Source organism: Macaca mulatta, chromosome 4 (assembly GCF_049350105.2).
Source record: "Macaca mulatta isolate MMU2019108-1 chromosome 4, T2T-MMU8v2.0, whole genome shotgun sequence".
Lineage (NCBI taxonomy): Eukaryota > Metazoa > Chordata > Mammalia > Primates > Cercopithecidae > Macaca > Macaca mulatta.
In genome coordinates, this window is record NC_133409.1 from 146141253 (window position 1) to 146161576 (window position 20324).

General features: G+C 41.1%; 1 protein-coding gene and 1 long non-coding RNA gene across 7 annotated transcripts in view; one reads left to right on the forward strand and one right to left on the reverse strand.

The window, feature by feature from the left end:
* The first annotated feature begins 337 nt into the window (after window positions 1-337).
* LOC144340438 (uncharacterized) lies at window positions 338-8095 on the forward strand. The gene is made up of 2 exons (XR_013416545.1): window positions 338-679; window positions 2224-8095. It is a non-coding gene; the product is annotated as an uncharacterized LOC144340438 (long non-coding RNA).
* Window positions 4306-20324, reverse strand: part of MAPK14 (mitogen-activated protein kinase 14) — an 83902-nt gene continuing 67883 nt past the window's right edge. For 4 of the 6 annotated variants that reach the window (XM_015136236.3, XM_015136235.3, XM_015136237.3 and 1 more), the window contains 4 exons: window positions 19031-19110; window positions 12429-12507; window positions 7452-7625; window positions 4306-6686 (listed from right to left, as the gene is read on the reverse strand). In XM_015136236.3, the coding sequence (XP_014991722.1) occupies window positions 6619-6686; window positions 7452-7625; window positions 12429-12507; window positions 19031-19110 (401 nt within the window). In that variant the 3' untranslated portion in view covers window positions 4306-6618. Of the gene's footprint in view, window positions 6687-7451; window positions 7626-12428; window positions 12508-14811; window positions 14892-19030; window positions 19111-20324 lie in introns of all 6 variants that reach the window. The other 2 variants (XM_015136234.3, XM_078000290.1) reach the window with 2 other exon arrangements.

The following is a 20324-nucleotide window of genomic DNA, read 5'->3' on the forward strand; positions in this document are numbered from 1 at the left end:
CTATGGCTTCAATAATGGGTTTTCCAGAAACTGCCTCAGGACCATTTGTCCTCAGGAGCTCTTTTCCCAGTTGGCTTCAGAGGCACGAACTGTTCCCAGATGCAGAAGGCTGCAAACTCCCCCTAACAAGACAGCCTCGATGTCCAATGTCAACTTGTGAGATGCAGACTAACCAGTATCTTAGGTGTCCACAACAGGCACATTGAGGTTTGTTATTTCATTACTGGTCTAAGAAAATCTTGTAGTCATACCCCAGTTTAATTACCAGATTTTCTGTCTGTGGATAATGGCAAAGAGCTTCTGAACAAAGGATAACTTAATTTACTCAACATCTACATCTACTGTTTTTTTTTTTTTTTAAAGAAATGACCTTAATTCAGTACCAAACATATTTTCTTCTAAGCTACCATCTTCCTTTTCCCCTAAAAATATTTTGAGTCTAAAAAGGCCTTTCCAATTTGTACTTTCCCTCCAAGATGTCAAGCTACTTTTTTTTTTTTTTTCAAAAGGCATTCCACTCTTGTCGCCCAGGCTGGAGTGCCGTGGTGTGATCTCGGCTCACTGCAACCTCCGCCTCGCAGGTTCAAGCAATTCTCCTGCCTCAGCCTCCTGAGTAGTTGGGATTACAGGCGCCTACCACCAAGCTTGGCTAATTTTTTGTATTTTTAGTAGAGACAGGGTTTCATCAAGTTGACCAGGCTGGTTTTAAATTCCTGACCTCAGGTGATTCACCCACCTCGGCCTCCCAAAGTGCTAGGATTACAGGCATGAGCCACCGTGCCCGGTTGCCAAACTACTTCTTTAAGTTACAACAGGCTACTGGGTGTTAAATTTTTTTTTTTTTTTTCCAAGAAAAGAGGCTTTGGTGTTCTGCAAGACTAGGAGGGATGAAGTGTTAGATTCGTGGTTTTCAACCAGGGATGATTTTGTTCCCCAGAGGCCATTTGGCAACAACATCTGGAGACATCTCTGGCTATCCCAGCTGGGGGAAGGGAGCATGCGTGCTACTGGCATTAGTGGGTAGAGGCCAGGGATGCTGCCTAACACCCTACACTGCACAGAACAGCTTCCACAACAAATACTTATCTGGTCTGAGATGTCAATAGTGCCAAACTTGAAAAATCCTGCTTCAGATTCTTAAAATACACCCTTCTACTGAAGAAGAAATCACCAAATCCTCCCAGCTGGGTGGAGAATCCCGCTACAAAGTACTGGTGCAGCTTTGCTTGCCAGAGGCCTAATAGCTGGGTGCAATTTCTTTCCAGCAACTGTTCTCCTGCCTTGGAAGGCTGGGCTCTACCCTGGCAAAACTGAAATTTGAGAATGGTTCTCCAGGTCACATAGACTTTAAACACCTTTCTCTATAAGAAACAAAAGAAAGAAAAAGTTTCTTCTGATCACAAAACAAAACCCTCAGTGTAAAAAAAGGCATACATTACAAAAATAGCATAAAAAGTAAAGGCCATTGGCCAGGCACGGTGGCTCAACCTGTAATCCCAGCACTTTGGGAGGCTGAGGCGGGCGGATCACGAGGTCAGGAGATCGAGGCTCTCCTGGCTAACACAGTGAAACCCCGTCTCTGCTAAAAATACAAAAAATTAGCCGGCGTGGTGGCGGGCGCCTGTAGTCCCAGCTACTCGGGAGGCTGAGACAGGAGAATGGCATGAACCCGGGAGGCGGAGCTTGCAGTGAGCCAAGATTGCGCCGTTGCACTCCAGCCTGGGCGATGAGCAAGACTCCATCTCAAAAAAAAAATAAATAAATAAAAATTAAAGGCCACAATCCCACTACCTAGAGATGGTTGCTAACAGTTCAATGTATATTCATTTCCTAGCCATGCATTATCTATCAACAAAAAAGGGGGCCAGGGTACTATAGTTTGCCACTGACTTTTTCTCCTTGCTGGATGGTATTCCACTGCACGGATGACCATCTTATTCAATCAAGTCCTTATTCATAGATATGTGGGTTACTTCCAGTATTTTGCTGTACAAAGAATGTGACACTGAAAACATTCTACGCTGTGCACTTAAGACCTTTTTTTTTTTTTGAGACAGGGTCTCACTATGTCACCCAGGTTGGAGTGCAGTGGCACAACTATGGCTTACTGCAGCCTTGAACTCCTGGGCTCAAATCCTCCCACCTCAGCCTCCCAAGCAGCTGGGACTAACAATGCATGCGCCACCACACCTGGTAATCAAAACAAAATTTTTGTAGAGTCAGAGTCCCCAGCTATGTTGCTCAGGCTAAAGGCTTCTGAGAAGTGTAAATGCTAAGTTCAAAGGGCATGTACATTATGAAAACATATCTGCATTATAAATAAAAGGGGGTCTTTATTATTTGCATATTCATTAACCAAGTCCTTGCAGCTACCAAATTGTATACAGAAGTGAAAGTCATCCCCATGTGAAAACATTCACTAACGAGCTATTTATAAAAAGTTAGTCTCTCTTTGCTTCCTAAGTACCTGAAGCCAAAGTATTTATCCTGCCCACTGTATTCTGGTCTTCTGTTAGTCTCTATGGTTATATTGTAAGTATATGACAAATGACACAAATAGAATGCAACTTAATTGCAATAATCACAAATCTTGCAAATGGTGGTGGATTTGATGAATAATGCTAGAAAACTGCTCAAACCTTAAGCAAAAGCCCTAAAAAGTGTGGGTGACAGACTCAGACCAGTTAACAATAAAGTGGAGGAGGTGATCACTGATACTTATAAAAAAGAATGTGAATATCAAAATATTAAGAGACTCTGAAAACTGATGAAACTATCAAATATTTTTGCAAAACTTCCTTCTATGATCATGTTGCAAAAACCAAATAAGATTATTGTAAGATGCAAAAATCAGTTTCACTTCAAAAACAACTTAGTTTCCTTCTTTGTCAGAATTAATATATCTTTAAAATTATGAACATGCTTTCATCATTATGTTCCATTTTCATGATTAAAGTTCCATTCAGGCTTCCCCTACCCCCAGTGTCCACCACATTCTATGAAATTTTGGTCCCCATTTTAAGTGGTTTCACTTCAGGGGAGCTTTTTCTGGTATCAACTCTCCTTGGGCTAAGCAGGCCCTCTTCTCAGAAGCCTAGGAGGAAGGCTGCTGTCATGTCTGGTATGTGAATGCAAAATACTCCCTACAACTGTCTGATTCTTACAGGAGCTAAAGGACCCCATGTAATAACCAGGGCCCTTTTCTCTCACCTCCTTACGAAGTCACTGGGGATGGAAAGGAGACTATGCTTGGTCTGCCTTCTATCACTGCCTTCATTCCCCGCTGCCAGCCAGGGCCCAGACAAAAACCCAGCTCTCAATATCCTCACAGGCTGAGCCCCACGGTCCACCCTGGGACACCTGCTGGCTGTCATTCCAAGGACACCAAGAAAGGAAGCACATCAGCAAAGTCCCTGAGAAATCAGCTCTGAGACCCTGTGGCTCTTTCATCCCGTGATGCAATTCAGTCATTCTGAAGAGTATTTTCAAGGACCGTAGCCAGCTAAGAAAAACAGTCATAAAATACATTCGCCTAAAAGCTTACAAACAATGTACATATATATATACACAAACCCAACCTTCTCTCTGGCAGTTTTATAATAAAAATATATGGCTTATAGTCTCAAATGTTAAAGATGAAGAAAACTTGAGCTTCACTGTATAGATGAGAAAACTGTAGCCCTGGGCCAAGGGTCAGCAGACTTCTCTAAAGGGCCAGATGGTAAGTGGTTGACATTTTGGAGGTCGTATAGTTTCTGCTGCAACTATTTGCCTCTGTCACTGTAGCACAAAAGCAGCCACAGACAATACATAAACAGATGAACATGGTTCTGTTCTCATAAAACTTTATTTATGGATACTGGAATTTAAGTTTTACATTACTTTTTACCTGCTACAAAAACTACTACTTCTTTTTGTTTTTCTTTCCCAACCATTTAAAAATGTAAAAGCCATTCTTAGCAGACTACACCAAAAGAGTGGTGGGCCAGATTTGACCTTCAGGCCACAGTCTGCTGAGCCCTGTCGTTTCGGCCACTCTTACCTTCGCGTGTAGATAAGACAGGCCCCAGTGCTTAATACCTTGTCATTTGCTCCTTGCTTTACCCATCCACAGCAAAGACCTGGATACTCTTCACCAAAAAATGTACAACTAAGGAGCTTTATCAACATTTTCTAAATGTTAGGAGTAATATTAAGATCTGTCAGACAAGTATGCCAGGTCACAGTTTAAAGGATATTGATATAATGCCATATTGTGCATTAAATAAAAACAAGAGGAAAATATAATAAACTTGAGAAACTCACTGAATTTGAAAAATAGGCTTTATTTTAACCAGTGGTATTGTCTGACATCCTATATGGCATAACTGATTACAGCCAAGTTCATGGATACAAATAAAATAGCAATTTCCCTCATTCTCTCTTTTGTTTTCTGTTCAGAGAAATCAGGAGATGGGAGCATTATGCTCAGAAACCGAAGAGCTCTTCCAAGAGCTCCAGCTTAAGAGTCCAGGCTTCCGGAGCATGCAGCCTCCTAACACGTATGTGGTCACATGTGCAAAGACCTTTATTACAAAATATTCAGAGCAGTATTTCTGTAGGAAATCACACTAGCATTTACAACCAAAACATGGCTGACAAAATTCATCTTGCTGTGGATGGTGAGGATTTGAACTGCAATAAAGGAGATGAGGCCTTTACGTTCACTCTCCTTGAAAGGGGGAGAGTCCCGGCTGAGAGGGAATCAACATCAGTCTGTCTCCTTCCTTCTTGCTCCAGTTGACTCGGGGGTCCACCCGGTCCCTCTGGAGTACGTTTATCACTGCACTGATTGAGAAATGGAAACACCTTGGCCCAAATACAAGATTCTGTCACACAGCCAACACTGGAAGTGACTTTATACTTTCTTATTACACAAAAGGCTTAAATATACGAGTCCTCATGTAGAACAAAATGCCTGAAATTCAGCAAATTATGAAAACAACTCTTCTCCACCCCTGAGGATATTTTATCTTTATAAAGTTGAAAATACAAAATATTAAAATAATTTGCCCTTTCTCCCCATCAAAAGGAATCACATTTTCAAAGGATTCCTGCAATATACAAAATTCTGAAACAAAATTTATTTCTCCCCAAACCAAGAAGTCAATGATAAGCTGCCAAGAAGACCCTTTTCCATAGAGGAGTGGAAAAGACACCTTGTTACTTTTTTATTTTAAAGTAATCATATTTAGAGGAAGATAGCAGTTTTCTGGCCTTATGGGCTTTAATTTTTTACTTTGATTTTCAGCATTTCTTAGCATTAGTTATTGGGAGTGAAGAGAATAACTTGTTTCTGAAGTTTGGGATATTCCTGGGAAAAGCCCTGATCTTTCCCATGATAACTCCTCAAAAATAGTTGGTTGAAAACAGATGGCATGAATGAAAATGCTGTACATCCATCTGTTCCTCTTTTCATGATTTTCACATCAAAAGCACCTGAAGTATCAATTGTGTTCAACACAGAATAGCACTAGGGGCTGAAGAGAGGATGATGTCACTTGCCATAATATCAGCTGAGGTGACATGGGATCTAAACTACCCAAGAAGTCTTCACTGGCAAACCTGCCTGACACCAGGGCCTCCTGAAGAGAGCAGGACAAGCAGCTGTGCATGCTCAAATAGCAAGACATGCAAAACACATCCTCACTCTGCTAGAAATAGAGTACACAGGAAGTACATGACATCAAGAACCTGCTTCTGACTACTGGGGCAGATATTCAAGAAACCTCTGCACCAAAGGTGAAGGGTAAGCAGAGAAATGGCAACACCTGGGGGTGAGGGAGAAAGAGAGACGCACATATACGTATGCACTCACATGCACACATGACCGCCTCTGAAGGCTACCTGGTTACTCCGGGCCCACAAGCAGCCGTCCAACAACCCTCTCAACTTGCCCAGCTCAGAACTTCAGCAGCTGCAGTCTTTTAACTATCTACACTTTCTTCTCTCCTTTTAAGGCACAAACATATTTACAGTTTCAAATACACCTGTCAAGATCTGAGAACCATACGAAGCAAGTTAATCACAGGCTAGTGCACAGAAGCCGGTTGGTCCTTTTTGGCTGTACGCATCACTGAGGGACAGCGTTGGGTCTGAAGCAACCAGAAGGTGTGGGCCTTCTCTTGTGCCACTGTGGGATGTTGTCAAGTCTATGCCCCACCGTCAAGGTGGGGGTCACAGGAGAAGCCAAAGTGGCAAAAGCATGACCAGGATTGGGGACAATTCATATTTTTTTACTTTGCATTGAACATATTCCTAAAAAGACAGCAGCTTGCCTGCCTGAGCCAACTCTCAGAAAGAAGAGCAAGGTGGAGGCTGCCCTGAAGCATCCACAACCTCATGTAAAGTCACCACAACCTCATGTAAAGTCACTGTGATCATAGTTTGTTCATATTGTCTTACCTTCCCACAAAGACAGACACACACATGCACACACACTAACACGCGCACACACACCCCCTTCCACCATGGAGGAAATCTCTGCAACAAGAGGCACTTGAATGATATTTGGAGAGTTCCCGTGAAAAGGCCTTCCCCTCACAGTGAAGTGGGATCGACAGAACAGAAACCAGGTGCTCAGGACTCCATCTCTTCTTGGTCGAGGGGCGGTGGCACAAAGCTGACGACTTCATCATAGGTCAGGCCTAGACATCGGGAAGGAAAAGTAAGACGTGAGAGTTTAGGCTGTTCTCTTTGCTGGCGAGCACTCTGACTTCACTCAAGATCCTTCCTCCCTGTCCAGGTAGTGGTATGATGGGCTACCTCACAGCTGGTATGTAATATTCTAATGGAGCACGTTATCACACAGAAGTTCGAGGGACATAGAAAAGAACCTTTTTTTTTCCTCATGTTTTTCATTGCTGAATGCCTCTTAAGTTCTCTACGGAGGTGCTCAAGAATGAAAGAGCACTCTCACAAGCTACGGCAACAGATGGTCTTGGCTCTTTGGATTTAACTGGAGTTCTGAACTTGTGTTTTATGGAAAGAATATGGGACTGGACACAGGATACACGGGTTCCATTCCTGGCTATGTCCCTAACTAGTTCTAAGTTAACTGGTAAGACATAAATTCTCTTTGCCCCAGTTCTACTAACTGTAAAACTGTAAAAATATCCTATTCTTTACTTAGCTCAGAGAGATGTTGTAAATGCAATAACTCTGAAAACCTCAAATCTCCATGCAAAGCTCCTATATGTGAGGGGCTGTGCATAAAATCAGACCAGATGTTAAGTATCTCAAAGGTCCAGAGAGTATCACTGTCTACAACACTTTCCACCAGAGAACATATTCATTCTGCATTACAGACCTCAACTACAAGCTTTAGCAAGTTGGTTATGACCATTCAGTTTTTATTTTCCCACCGCTTTCGGTTAGTGGTACAAGATGTTAATCCTACCCTTAGGACTTACTTTTCCACTCATCTATAAGGAGGTCCCTGCTTTCAAAGGACTGATCATAAGGATCGGCCACTGGTTCATCATCAGGATCGTGGTACTGAGCAAAGTAGGCATGTGCAAGGGCTTGGGCTGCTGTAATTCTCTTATCTGAGTCCAATACAAGCATCTTCTCCAGCAAGTCGACAGCTATCAGTACCATAGACAGGAAGGAAAATAGTTTTTAATATGTTACAAAAAAGTATGCCTTATTAAGCAAACATAGTTTTGACCCTTCATATCCAAACAAGGAATTCTCCTCCAAAAATACCTACTCTAGGATATACTGGCCCTTTTCTCCTTTACGTGTGTGTGTGTATCTGTATTTTGTATGTTTAAAATGTTTTATTTTATTTTTGATTCGGGGGTACGCGTGCACATTTGTCACATGGGTCTCACGGATGGGGACTGGGCTTCCAGTGTGCCCAATAACCAAATAGTGAACATTGTGCCCAACAGGTTATTTCTCAACCCTCACCCTCCTCCTGTATTTTGTATTTTTAAAGAACATGTTACTAAAGAAGAATTTTTTTAAATGACTAGGATTGTGTTTGAACAGGCTTTTGTGGAACGTCAATGTCAAACTGCTACCAGTGTAGTCAAACTGTATAAAAACAAAAGCCTACAGCTACAGTAATCTAGAATAGGTAGGCAGGACTGTTTTTTGTGTGTTTGTTGTTGTTGTTTTTTGTCCCCCTTCGCTGTTTATTTACTAACATAAGACAAATAAATATTCATCAAACAGATCTTCAAACAGTGAATAAACTGGGGGTTTTACATGGTGATGGGGGTGAGACATGGTATTAAAATCAAAGGGAATTTTATTTAAAAAAATTTCACTATGAAAAATTTCAAATATACAGAAACAGAAAAGTAAAAACAAGGATAAAGTGAACACTCACATGCCCAGCATACAGATTCAACAATTAACATTTTTGTATTTATTTATATGTTTTTCTGAACTGTTTTAAAATAAAATTATAGACATGATACTTTACCCTCCCCAAATATTTCAACACAAAGACATCTTCCTATATAATCATAATACTGTTATCATCTCTGACAAATAATTTCTAAATATCATCTAAAATCCAGTTCATGTTAAAATTTCTCCAATTATTCCAACGTTGTCTTTTAGAACTAGTTTGTTCAAACCAGGATTCAATTAGGGGCCATGCACTGCAACTAACTGGATTTCTTTAGTCTCCCTTAGTCTAGAATAATCTCCTTACTTCTAAGCCCTGTTCCTTCCCGATTCTGATCTGAAGAGACCCTCTGGTTGTCCTGAGAATGACTGTTTCTCGGGATGTGTCTGATTTTGCTTCTTTTGCTGTCATGTGTCTATACCCTGCTTTCCACTATCCCCTGTACTTCCCAAAAACCAGAAGTTAGGTAAGAATCAGGTCAAACATTTTCAGCAAAAATACAGGTGATGCCATGCATGTGATAATGCATTAAGGCCATCTGTCCCACTACTAATGAACTAAAATTGGTCACTGGGTTAAGATGTTTCCCCTTTGACCAAAGCAAGTAATCTGTGGGATATTTTGGTACCAAATAAATATCCGTTCCTTTCACTTATGGCTTTTTGCATTCACTGGGTTTCCTTTCCAAAAGCAATTATTTCTTTCATAAGGGGTTACAAAATGGTGATTTGTCTAACTCTGTATTTCAAATGAGTATTTTTGTGTTTCAGCATGGCAGCACTTGGGAGGATAAATACTGCCATATAACCAGTTATCACTGTGGTGAAATAGGCTTTTGAGACTTTGCAAATTACTTCTTAAATGTGGAGCGGGTGGGGGTAAATAGTGAAGAAGACAGCTTTCTATGGAGATCGACTGCTGTGTATACTGGAGGCTGTAAAACACCCCTGTCCTACAGCTTGAATTCCAGAGTAATCCACTGGAGAAATATGGGCTTCAGGGGGATACAGAAACAAAGTGAATATTCATGTGTCAATTCAAGTTCATTAGTTTACACTTTACAGTACAGTACTAGGTGAATGCCTGGATTATATATACATATATTCTTCTGATGGTCTTCTCTTCTTAGAAAAAGAAACCTTATCAGCTGTTGATTTTCTAATTGAACACAGATTATATGACAAGTCTCTATTACCCCTAGGGTAAAAACTACCATGTTCTTATAACCAATAAGGTCAGGGGCAAGAAAAAGATTCCTCAAAGATATTATTAGCTGGGCATGGTGTTATGCGCCTGTAGTCTCAGCTACTTGGGATAGGGAAGAGGAAGGATCACTTAAATGCAAGAGCTTGAGGTTTTAGTGAACCATGACTGTGCCACTGTACTCCAACCTGGGTGACAGAGTGAGATGCTATTTCTTAAAAAAAAAAATCTTGACAGATAAATATATACACTAACATCAAGGGGTAATTTAAGTTTTAATTCATGTTTTGGGAATAGCAGTGAAACAAAGTCAGTGGCTGACGAAACAGAGCTGTTAATATTTATATTGCTGGCATGTTCCTGCTCAGTTAATATGCTGGGCATGAGCTTGTGAGAGTAACACTGTACTCCATCTGCCCGGCAAGGGGAACCTCATTATATGACATCACTGTTTGGCAATGGGCTGTAAGGCACGTTTAAATGCTGAGAAGTACAGTGCTGAGCACCAGATGGACCAAAGCCTCCTTTCAACTCATTAGCAAAGTGGTATCTAGTTCTTTTGGCGGTTTCAACGTCATGATTTCAAAGAATGGGAAGACCTATCAGGAGCTATGTGACCTAAATAAGCTGCTGGAACACAAATATCTCCCCTCTCCCACTAAAACATGAATTAACAAATCTTTCTGAGTCCGTTAAGAGGGTGTCAGTGAGTACTGCCCTGTTTAAAACTTAGGGCTTAGGGCTGTTCTGGACAAATTCAGAACAGAATGACAGACAAGAAAGAACACAACGGGCCGGGTGCAGTGGCTCATGCCTGTAATCCCAGCACTTTGGGAGGCCGAGGCAGGCAGATCACGAGGTCAGGAGATTGAGACCATCCTGGCTAACACGGTGAAACCCAGTCTCTACTAAAGATACAAAAAATTAGCCAGGCGTGGTTGCACACGCTTGCTGTCGCAGCTACTTGGGAGGCTGAGACAGAAGAATCACTTGAATCCAGGAGGCGGAGCTTGTAATGAGCCAAGATCGTGCCACTGCACTACAGCCTGGGCGACAGAGCGAGACTCCGTCTCAAAAAAAAAAAAAAAAAAAAAAAAAAAAAAAAGAAAGAACACAACATCTTTTCCCAACATCCTGTAGTACTTAAGGCTCAAAGAGAGCTTCTCAGCTCAAATAAATCATACAAAGTCAATTAGAGCATGCCAGGGCAGATGCAAACCTAAACCAATCTCAGTAGAATCGTACCTACCCCTGATGAGACTGTGGATTCATCCTTGGGCAGGAGAGCAACCCAGCTGAGATATGACATACTCTCCGTCTCCAAGGCTGACACGAACTCATCCACAACTGCCCAATACTTCAAAGAGCATGAGCATCTCTGCTATTGTAAGAATTATCACTGCGACACTAAAATTCCTCTCCATAACCACTATGGATGAAGTACTTAAAAAGGTAAAATCACCTAGCCTTCACCCCAGCTTCTAAAGAAGTCAGCATGGCTGTCGGCCCTCAAAAAGATAAAACTAAACCTGAAGCATAGCTGCCAAGACCCTTAAGAAGACACATGACCCACACAGATGCAAAGAAATGCAGTGAGATTTTAAAACATACCACGCAATACAATCTTAAGAAAAGTGAGAAGGTGGATTATACTCGTTATCATAGCATGGCTCCCTTCCCTATTGTAGGGAGGTCCTGGTCTGATCTTTCTGTGTCTACCATTAAATAGCACTGTCCACTGCCCTCTTCTAGAGTCAGGGAATGAGGCTCAGGCAAAGCAGCTTTCAGGGACCATCTGAAGCACACATCAGTCCTCCCCTTCAAAGAATATAGTCAGCCAGGCATGGTGGCTCACATCTGAATCCCAGCACTTTTGGAAGTTGAGGTGGGCAGATTGCATGAGCCCAGGAGACAAAGATTAGTAGATGGTGAGACCCTGTCTCTACAAATAATTCTTTAAAAAATTAGCCAGGCATGGGGATGCATGCCTGTAGTCCTAGCTATGTGGGAGGCTGAGGCAGGAGGATCACTGGAGCCCAGGAGTTTAAGCCTGCAGTGAGCCATGACTGTGCCACTGTACTCTAGCCTGGGTAACAGACTGAGACCCTGACACTACCAAAAAAAATAATAACAATAACAATAATAATAATAATAATAATAAAGCAATTGCATTTTTAGCCAAGGCAACACATATCTTCAACTGCCACCATCACTTCCCTCTGCCAAGGATCTTGAAGGCATATGAAGCCATTTCTTTAAGTTTAGGTAGCAAATAAGCTCCACAAAGAGGAGAGGATAGTTACACCTCTAAGGGGCAGAGAAAGAATAAGGGAGGGGAAAAGTTCATGTGTGTGGAAGATGACAGGATCTGTAGCAATGGCAGCTACTGACAGAGCAGAGCACCCTGCAGGGAGTTCCTGGGTGGGTCCTCTAAACACCCACCTGTACTTCAGTGGTTTTTGTCCTCCACTCAGGGACACCATGAATCCACAGCAGTTGTGAACAAGCTACAGCTTTCTTCTGTATCTGCTTCTTCCTGCCTCTCCAATCCTTTATCTCAACATTCCTATTACTTTCTCTCCTTTCTCCACTGTACCTGCCCATTCCCCCGACCCCAAGGTCTGTGATCATTTAAACATATAAGCATCTCATGTAATTAAAAAAAAATCTGACAACACAAATAGATAATAAAAGCCATATTTATCACCTTCCAAGATTCAACTAATGGTACGTTATTTGGTCAAAAGGAGAAACTCTTCTTCATATCCCCAATTTATATCATAACCAATTCAATATCCATGAGGTGAGGATATTGTCAACTTACCCAGGGGATTGGCACCAATAAATACATTCGCAAAGTTCATCTTCGGCATCTGCGTCAAAGACTGAATATAGTTTCTTGCCTGAAAAAACAAGGGTTTTCAGAATTACTTTGTTCAATAATGTTACTTCTCTCAAAGAAAGAACCTTGGTCCTGCTAAGGAACGAGTGTTAACTGACAAAGTCCACTAACTCCAATGTTTATAACTGTCTTTGATAAAACTTCTCCCTTACTGCTATCCTAACTTCCTAGTTATGATCATCACCTTCTTTATTCCTGCTATCTCTCACAGTTGCATTTCAAGTGAACGAGAATACTCATCAATCAAATTCTCTTTCATCAGCTTTCTGATCACAGGATGAGAAGTTTAAAAACTGAGGCCGAGATATGTAAGAAGTAGCCCTTTCTGAGACAGCTTTCTCAAAGAGCTAAAATTGTTAGAAGGGTTGGTATTCCCAAAGTAAGTCTTGGACCAGCAGTCTTTTGATAGTGCTGACTTCAGCAGGTGCTCTTAGCACATCAAAGGACATCAATATTAAACCTTGCTAACAAAGTAACACTGGTAACAAAAAAGTTAATATAAACTTAATATAACAGTCCTACCTCACAGGGTTGGAGTGAAGATTAGAGATAACAAACCTAGTACTTTCTTAACACAGTACTTGGTTCCAAGTGAGAGTTCAAGAAACATTATCTGCTATCCCACTATCACCTTCAGAGAAAAGCAAAGTCTGCTGTCTATCTTAACCACCTTTTTAAAATTTCTGTTTTAATACAGTCCAACAGTAAAGGTATGTATGTATATTTATGTTTACACATACACACACAAGGTTGTAAAAAGTTCTGGTTGCCCAGACACGGTGACTCACGCCTGTAATCCCAGCACTTTGGGAGGCCAAGGAGGGCAGATCACTTGAGCCCAGGACTTTGAGACCAGCCTGGGTAACATGGTGAAAACTTGTCTCTAAAAACACAAAAAATTAGCCAGGCATGGTGATGCATGCCTGTGGTCCCAGCTACTTGGGAGGCTGAGGTAAGAGGATCACTTGAGCAGGGAGATGGAGCCCAGGAAGCTTGAGCACAGGAGGTGGAGGTTCCAGTGAGCTAAGATTGTGCCACTGCACTCCAGCTGGGGTGACAGAGTGAGATCCTATCTTAAAACAAAACAAAAACAAAAACAAAATCTGGTTGCTTGGGCAAGTTCACCTTATTTATTAAAAAAATTTTTTTAGAGACACAGTCTCTGTTCTGTTGCCTACGCTGGAGATCACTGGCACAATCACAGCTCACTATAGCCTCAAACTTCTGACTCCAGCAACCCTCCTGCCTCAGCTTCCCAAGTAGCTGAGACTGCAGGCGTGTGCTATCATGCCGTAATTTTTAAATTTTTTTGTAGACCTGCAGTATTGCTGTGTTGCCCAGGATGGTCTCAAACTCCTGGGCTCAACTGATCCTACCATCTCAGCTTCCAAAGTGCTGAGAATTGCAGATGCACGCCACCACGCCCAGCCTTCACCTTCTTAATGATTGCATGTGGAGTCAGGAGGAAAGGTCTGCTTTGAAAAGCAACTGAGAATCTTTCTGATTTGAAAAGAAAGTTGTAGGAATTGAATATATAAATGGCTGTAATCCCTTTCTACTTGAACATGTAAATAAAAAGATGAAGGGAAAACAGGTAAGAGACAATTATCTCATTCAGAGAACAGTCATCCCTTTAATAAAGATAAATCAACAGATGACCTGAATATAGCCGAAGTAGAAACAAAGTTGCTGGGAGGGGCTCTCTGTGATGCCAACCCGGTTCCCTAAAATATTAAGGGTATCTTAGAAAGAAAGAAGTGCCCCAATGACCTCTGATAATAAAACAAGAGTTAGACTAAGTAGTTAAGAATAAAGAAGGTACCTAACTGTACCAAAGTGTTTGTATTTATTTTATATTATTTGTGTATTTTCTTTTAAATATAGTATGTATTAGTACTGGATATTTCAGTTTTGTTTTGTTTTGTTTTTAAATAAAGAATTCTCTTTTGGTCATTAAAAAAGTGGATGAATTAGAAAGCATGCTAATGGACTTCAGTTAACTACCCTTCTGATAAAGGTCATGATAGTAGCACACCCTAGCTACAGGCATAGCACCTAGAAAGAAACCGCCTCACGAGCACTAAATTCACAAAACCAAATATAAAAATAACAATTTTCCATCCCCAATCTCACAAGACTGGATGACATTTTATCCCAAAAGTCAACATCCTGCAATAGCACATAGGCAGGCCTCCAGGCACATGCAAGCATCCAGTGATGTTAAAAACTGTTGGTTATACAGTGGCAATAAAATGAGAACGTGGCTTCTCAGTGCGACATCCCTGTACAGTCTCTTTGTTCTCACCTCATGGCTTGGCATCCTGTTAATGAGATAAGCGGGGGGTGTTCCCGTCAGACGCATAATCTGCTGAAGCTGGTTAATATCTTAGATGCCTAGTCAAGGGCATTGTTAAACATACAGTGCAAAAAATAATTTTCAACTCAAGTTTTTAAAAAGGTCAAAAAGCCACCCCTAAACAAACAAAAAAACCTACCCCCCATTCACCCTACCCGAGGACCCAAGGCTGCATGTTAAAGCTTCTGTGAATGACATGAGTCGCTTCTGTGAATGACATGAGTAACTAGGCATGTAGTCAGTGACTGGCCATGCAGATAAGAAAAATTACTTTTCTTTGGTTTTAGCATCATCTTTACTGTTAAATATTTTAGGTTCCCTGGAAACAGACTGCCCCTTGATCCAGGATGCCAGCCAGAGAACTGTTTTCAAGTACTGACGGCCAAAACCTGTTTGTGGGAGAAATATAGATGATTCTAAAATTTTTGACTCAAACTTTGAACAAAATAAAATATCCAACATATCCATTCAAGAAAGAGACTAAACTTTTGCAGCACGGGTTCTCCAAGGCACCATCCCTCCGAATTAAGATACACGTAGGCATCTGGGTTAATAAGCAATGCCACATTTCAAAGATATTATTTAGTGGTACATTTAAAATACTTGCCACAAACACAAAATGGTAAATGAAGAAAGAGGAGACGGGCAGAAGGTTAGAGGCTAATGGCAAAGGCAAAACAGAAGTCACAGGCTGCTGACAGTGTTAAAGCATGCCACATGATTTCCTCCACAAGTCTCTTCAACAAGCGAACAGACTAACCTCACTTAACAAACAGGTGGAGGGAAGTCTGCAAAATACTCTGCAAGTATCTGACAAGGGCAGAACTATGAGATTTTCTATATGTATAGGCACATATGTAAGCTGTACCACAACTTCTCTCTTTTAACTGTTCTATCAATGTTAATACAACTTGCCCTCTTCTAAAATGTAAGAACTGTTTATCATGTTCCTACCAAGAGCAGAAGTGAGGAGATTTTAAAAATCTTCAATGTAATTCAATAAACCCCTTTTGTAGTCCTTTTCTTGTTAACTACTAATTCCCTCATTCAGGTGAAGCATCATCTTCAATAAGCACCATGGCCAAGCAATTTTACTTCTTTGTGGCTTTCCCAAATAATTTTTCTACTTTAGCTCGTCCTCTGAACTGAACTCCCTAGTGGTCAGATGACTTAGCAGTAATCTGTTTAAGGCTGGCCACAGGGAGAGAGCTAGAGCCATGTGCTCCACGCTGCCTTTCACGCTCCCTAAACCCAAAGACAGAGGCCAGTAAATTCCAAAAGAGGTAGTAATTACACTTTGATTTGTGGTCCTTTTAAGAAACGTACCAGATCCATACCAGATGATGGAATTCTTTGTTTTGTTAGGAGTTTAGGAAACAGAATTTAGAGTTACCTTTAACAAATCACATAACAAATGACACTTTTCATGCCAAGGGAAGTAACAAAAAGGGGCCACAAAATAAACCAGCAATAGCAATATACCAGTTGGGTCTTAAAATGTAAAAATCCTCCACTTCTCCTTCCTTTCTGTGAACAATACCTGGCCTGCGCATTTTCTGTCTTTGTCTCCTTTAGTCAAAGAGGTTATTTTTTATATCCCCTTTCTGTCAAGAAGTTAGAAAGATTCTATTTCTGGAGGAAAATATGAATGAGTCAGGTCTTTGCTTTTTTATCTAATTTAATTAATTAGTTTATTTATTTTTAAAGACAAGGTCTTGCTCTGTCACCCAGGCTGGAGTGCAGTGCACGATCACCACTTCCTGCAGCCTCAAACTCCTGGCCTCAAGTGATCCTCCTGCCTCAGTCTCCCAAAGTGCTGTGAGGACAAATGTGAGCCACTGTGCCCAGTCTGCTTTTGCTTTCTTAATATGATTTTCTTGTTCTTTCACTGATTATTACAAAAACTGGGACATTAATCAAATGAATTCTCTTTCCTTGGCCTCCATCACAACCCATTTATACCTTTTCCTATGGCTCATCCTAATAGGTTCTCAATCCATTACTGCATTCTCTTACTCAGCATTCAATTTCTTCATAATTATTGGCATCGCTACTTCACTACTTTTCAGGAGAATGAAAATAGCTGTTGGCTTTCTATTTTCTGCATTCCTTCACTAATGTCTTTTTTCTTTAATTTTTAAAATTTTAAAAATCTCTGAACAATTTTACTCACCTGGCCTTATTTATCCATTATGTTACCACAAGATAAACAGGTACTTGGGCCGTGTCGTGAACACGAAATTAATCTTGTCTACCCCTTAGGATGTTTAAACTACTTTTATCCACTTGCCCCAATTATGTAGGAAAAAACAAAAAAAACTTTCTTATTCTTACACTCAATATAATATTATTTGAGTCAAGTTCTGTATTCTGGTACTCAATTTCAGTAGAGCTGTTGAAATATATAATGTGCCTCATTTCACAGAGGGACCTCCACTATTAGGCTGTGCACCTAGTGTTTCTTTCTTAAAAATAAGTGATGGATTAATGAGAGATAAATACTATTGACTATTTTACCTAGACTTTGGTTTGAATTCCTTGCGACTAATAGCACATATCTATAGGGCAGATGGCTGGGATGGAAGAGAAGACTAAGAAAGGGCTGCTAAGAGTCACTCTCAGGAAAGAAATGAATTTGCTTGGTCTCATTAGCACTATTTATTAATTGAGCTCCTTCCCAGTCCTCCCTCTGCCCTTAGGGCCTCTTACTGTAAGACAGTGTTTCTAAGAAAAAACATAAAAAAAAAAAGTACTGCCCTTTCTAAGCATCATCTGATATCTTTGATTCACTCTAATCCAGCTTCTATATATCATAAAGGGGGAAAAAATACCTCTTTAGGTTGACATTGTGGTAACACTGACAACGACTTCCAAAATAGTATGTAATCACATGCGATTATAGTTTGGATCATGTTATCCAGCATCTGGGATCTATACTCAGCTCTGCCACGTGACTCAGTGCATGACGTGGAAAAGTCACTGCCTTTCTGGGCCTTTGCTTCTTTATCTTAAATAAGTAAATGAAACAAAATTCAGAGTGGAGGTTCAGAAATACACTGGGCTTTGGCATCCTTTCAAGAAATGTACCGGATACATACCAGATGACGGTATTCTTTATTTTGTCAGGAAGGTGAATGAACAGTTCCAACTCACCTACTTATGCCTGCCTCAAGCTACCCAGCAGTCTTCCCAACTAGGCAAAGGGCCCCTTCAGTCATAAATGTTGGGAGGAGAATCCAGGAAGGCATAACTGGAGCTTGGCTCCGTAGCTCATTTTTTCTTTTGTTCCACTGCCTGGCAGCAGATTGAGGGAAAAAGGAAAAAAAACTGGGCTTTCATGGCTTCTCTCATGCCTCTGGCCCAAGAAAATGACCAAGAGCAGGAAATCAAGCAAAAGTAAGCCAGAGTCACATTCCCATGGCTTCTGTCTAAGTCCCTGCTTAGAAGCAAGAAAGCACTAGCTCCAAACTCTGTCTCGGGTTATTTAACTTATAATTACAAGGCAATAGGAGGAAAATTTATAACCACATTCCTGTGGATCTGAGGTATCAAGAGTGGAGTTGTTTCTTCTGAGTGGGGTCTAGGGACTGGGTAGAAAGGTCCCTCTGTTGGGAACGAACATTTTACGTAGGATATGTGAGTATCTATTCTAAAACAATAAAAAATAACTTATGGGAAGGGGCAACAGTGTGCAGACAATGTACATTTTATTCTTTTAGTGATTAAGTTACACTAAATACATGGTGAAGTTCATGCGCTGAGAACAAACACTAGAAACAGTGAAAAGAGCTCTAGAGCATACGTGAAACTTCTGAGAAAGATGAAAGTCAGAGCTTGAGGACAGAGACACACATTTTGCATTAATCTCTTGGATTAATGAATTAGAATCTCAAATCTCATTGCTTTACTGGGATACTATTGCCTAATAGAGGCTCTCATGATCTTAGTGTGTACCCAGATAGAGAATAAAACACACTTGTGCATGCAAGCAGGCACACATGCGTGCACGCGCACACACACTCACACTATCTTATACCTCACTCATCCTGGAAGTCAGCACACAAAGGGTATGTGTGCTTACAAACACACCCAGGTCAAAGTACAGATTGGTAGAAGGCAAGTGGCAGAGGCTCCCAACAGGGCAGATAATTACAAAGCATCAACTCACAGACTCTGAGGAGATTTTCTTCAAAAGCTCAGCCCCTGGGGTTCCAACGAGTCTTAAAATGAGCTTCAACTGATCAATATCTAATGGTGGACCATAAAGGAAAATGTTGGGACGAAATAAAAATGAAAAACAAACAATGACAAACAAAACAAAAACAAACAAACAAAACACCCCGAGAACAAAAATGAAACACCCCAAACCTAGCCAACACGGTGAATCCCTCTAGGTCAAGGTTCCCGCAGGATGATCACTTCACGTAGGACATGCTCCTCCTGTACAAAGATTCAAAATGCTACCACACACGTATCCACTTTATATTCATTTTGTGCATCTGTCAACAGCATGTATCAGTAAAGTGAGGCAACGTTAGGTGGTTCTTAGCTGCCAAAGATAGCAGGTGAAAACACAAGAGCTTCACTCAGTTTACATTGCCCTCTTCATCTGCCATCACAGTGTCAGTAATCAGTCCAGGAAAGAGCACTGGTAATTAGAGGGCCACAGATAAGGAAAAAAGCAACAGAGCACAGGAGCTAGGGATGTACAAGTCTATTTATGAATATTCTCCTAAACGTGACCTAAAGAGCTTATGATATGACAGTGGAAGGCCTGTGAGACCCCAAAACCTGACCACTGGAGCACACCCTCTGGGAAGCCTCGCCTCTCCCACTGGCTACAGTAGGCAGAGCACGATGAGGGAGAGTCGCCAGCAGAGGGCGCTCTCCCACTGCATGTTCCCTCAGGAGCGCCAGGAGAACACAAACACAGGCAGTTTCAACCTTATAAAATGCAAATGAACAATGCTTAACAAATTCCACACATCCCAAAGGCTCTAAATAATAGGCCACAATGCTAAAACTTTTATCCTGGTAGCCAACACTTCAATGTATACTCAGAATGTATGTGCATGTGTTAACCAGAAGACAAAAATTTCCATTTGTTCTCATTGCTTTTAGTCTTACCTAAAAAGGAAGTTAAAAAGAGGGGGGAAAATATTATAAAATAGCTTTTAATATTTTATCTGAAAATGTGAATAGTTTATCCATGTTTATACTGACTGACATTCCACGGAGGGAGAAGGGGAGGATGACTGTCTTCTGACCCATCAGGTTTTTCACATGACTAAATCCTCTTGGCCTCAGGTCTCAGCTTCAACTTCACCTCCTCAGGGAGGTCTCCCCTCAACACTCTATATACATGATACCCCACTCCCCCCCAATTCCTTCTCAGCATCATGCTTGATAACATCATAGTGCTTATCACAGCCTAGAATTACTTTGTTTGCTTACTGTCTGCC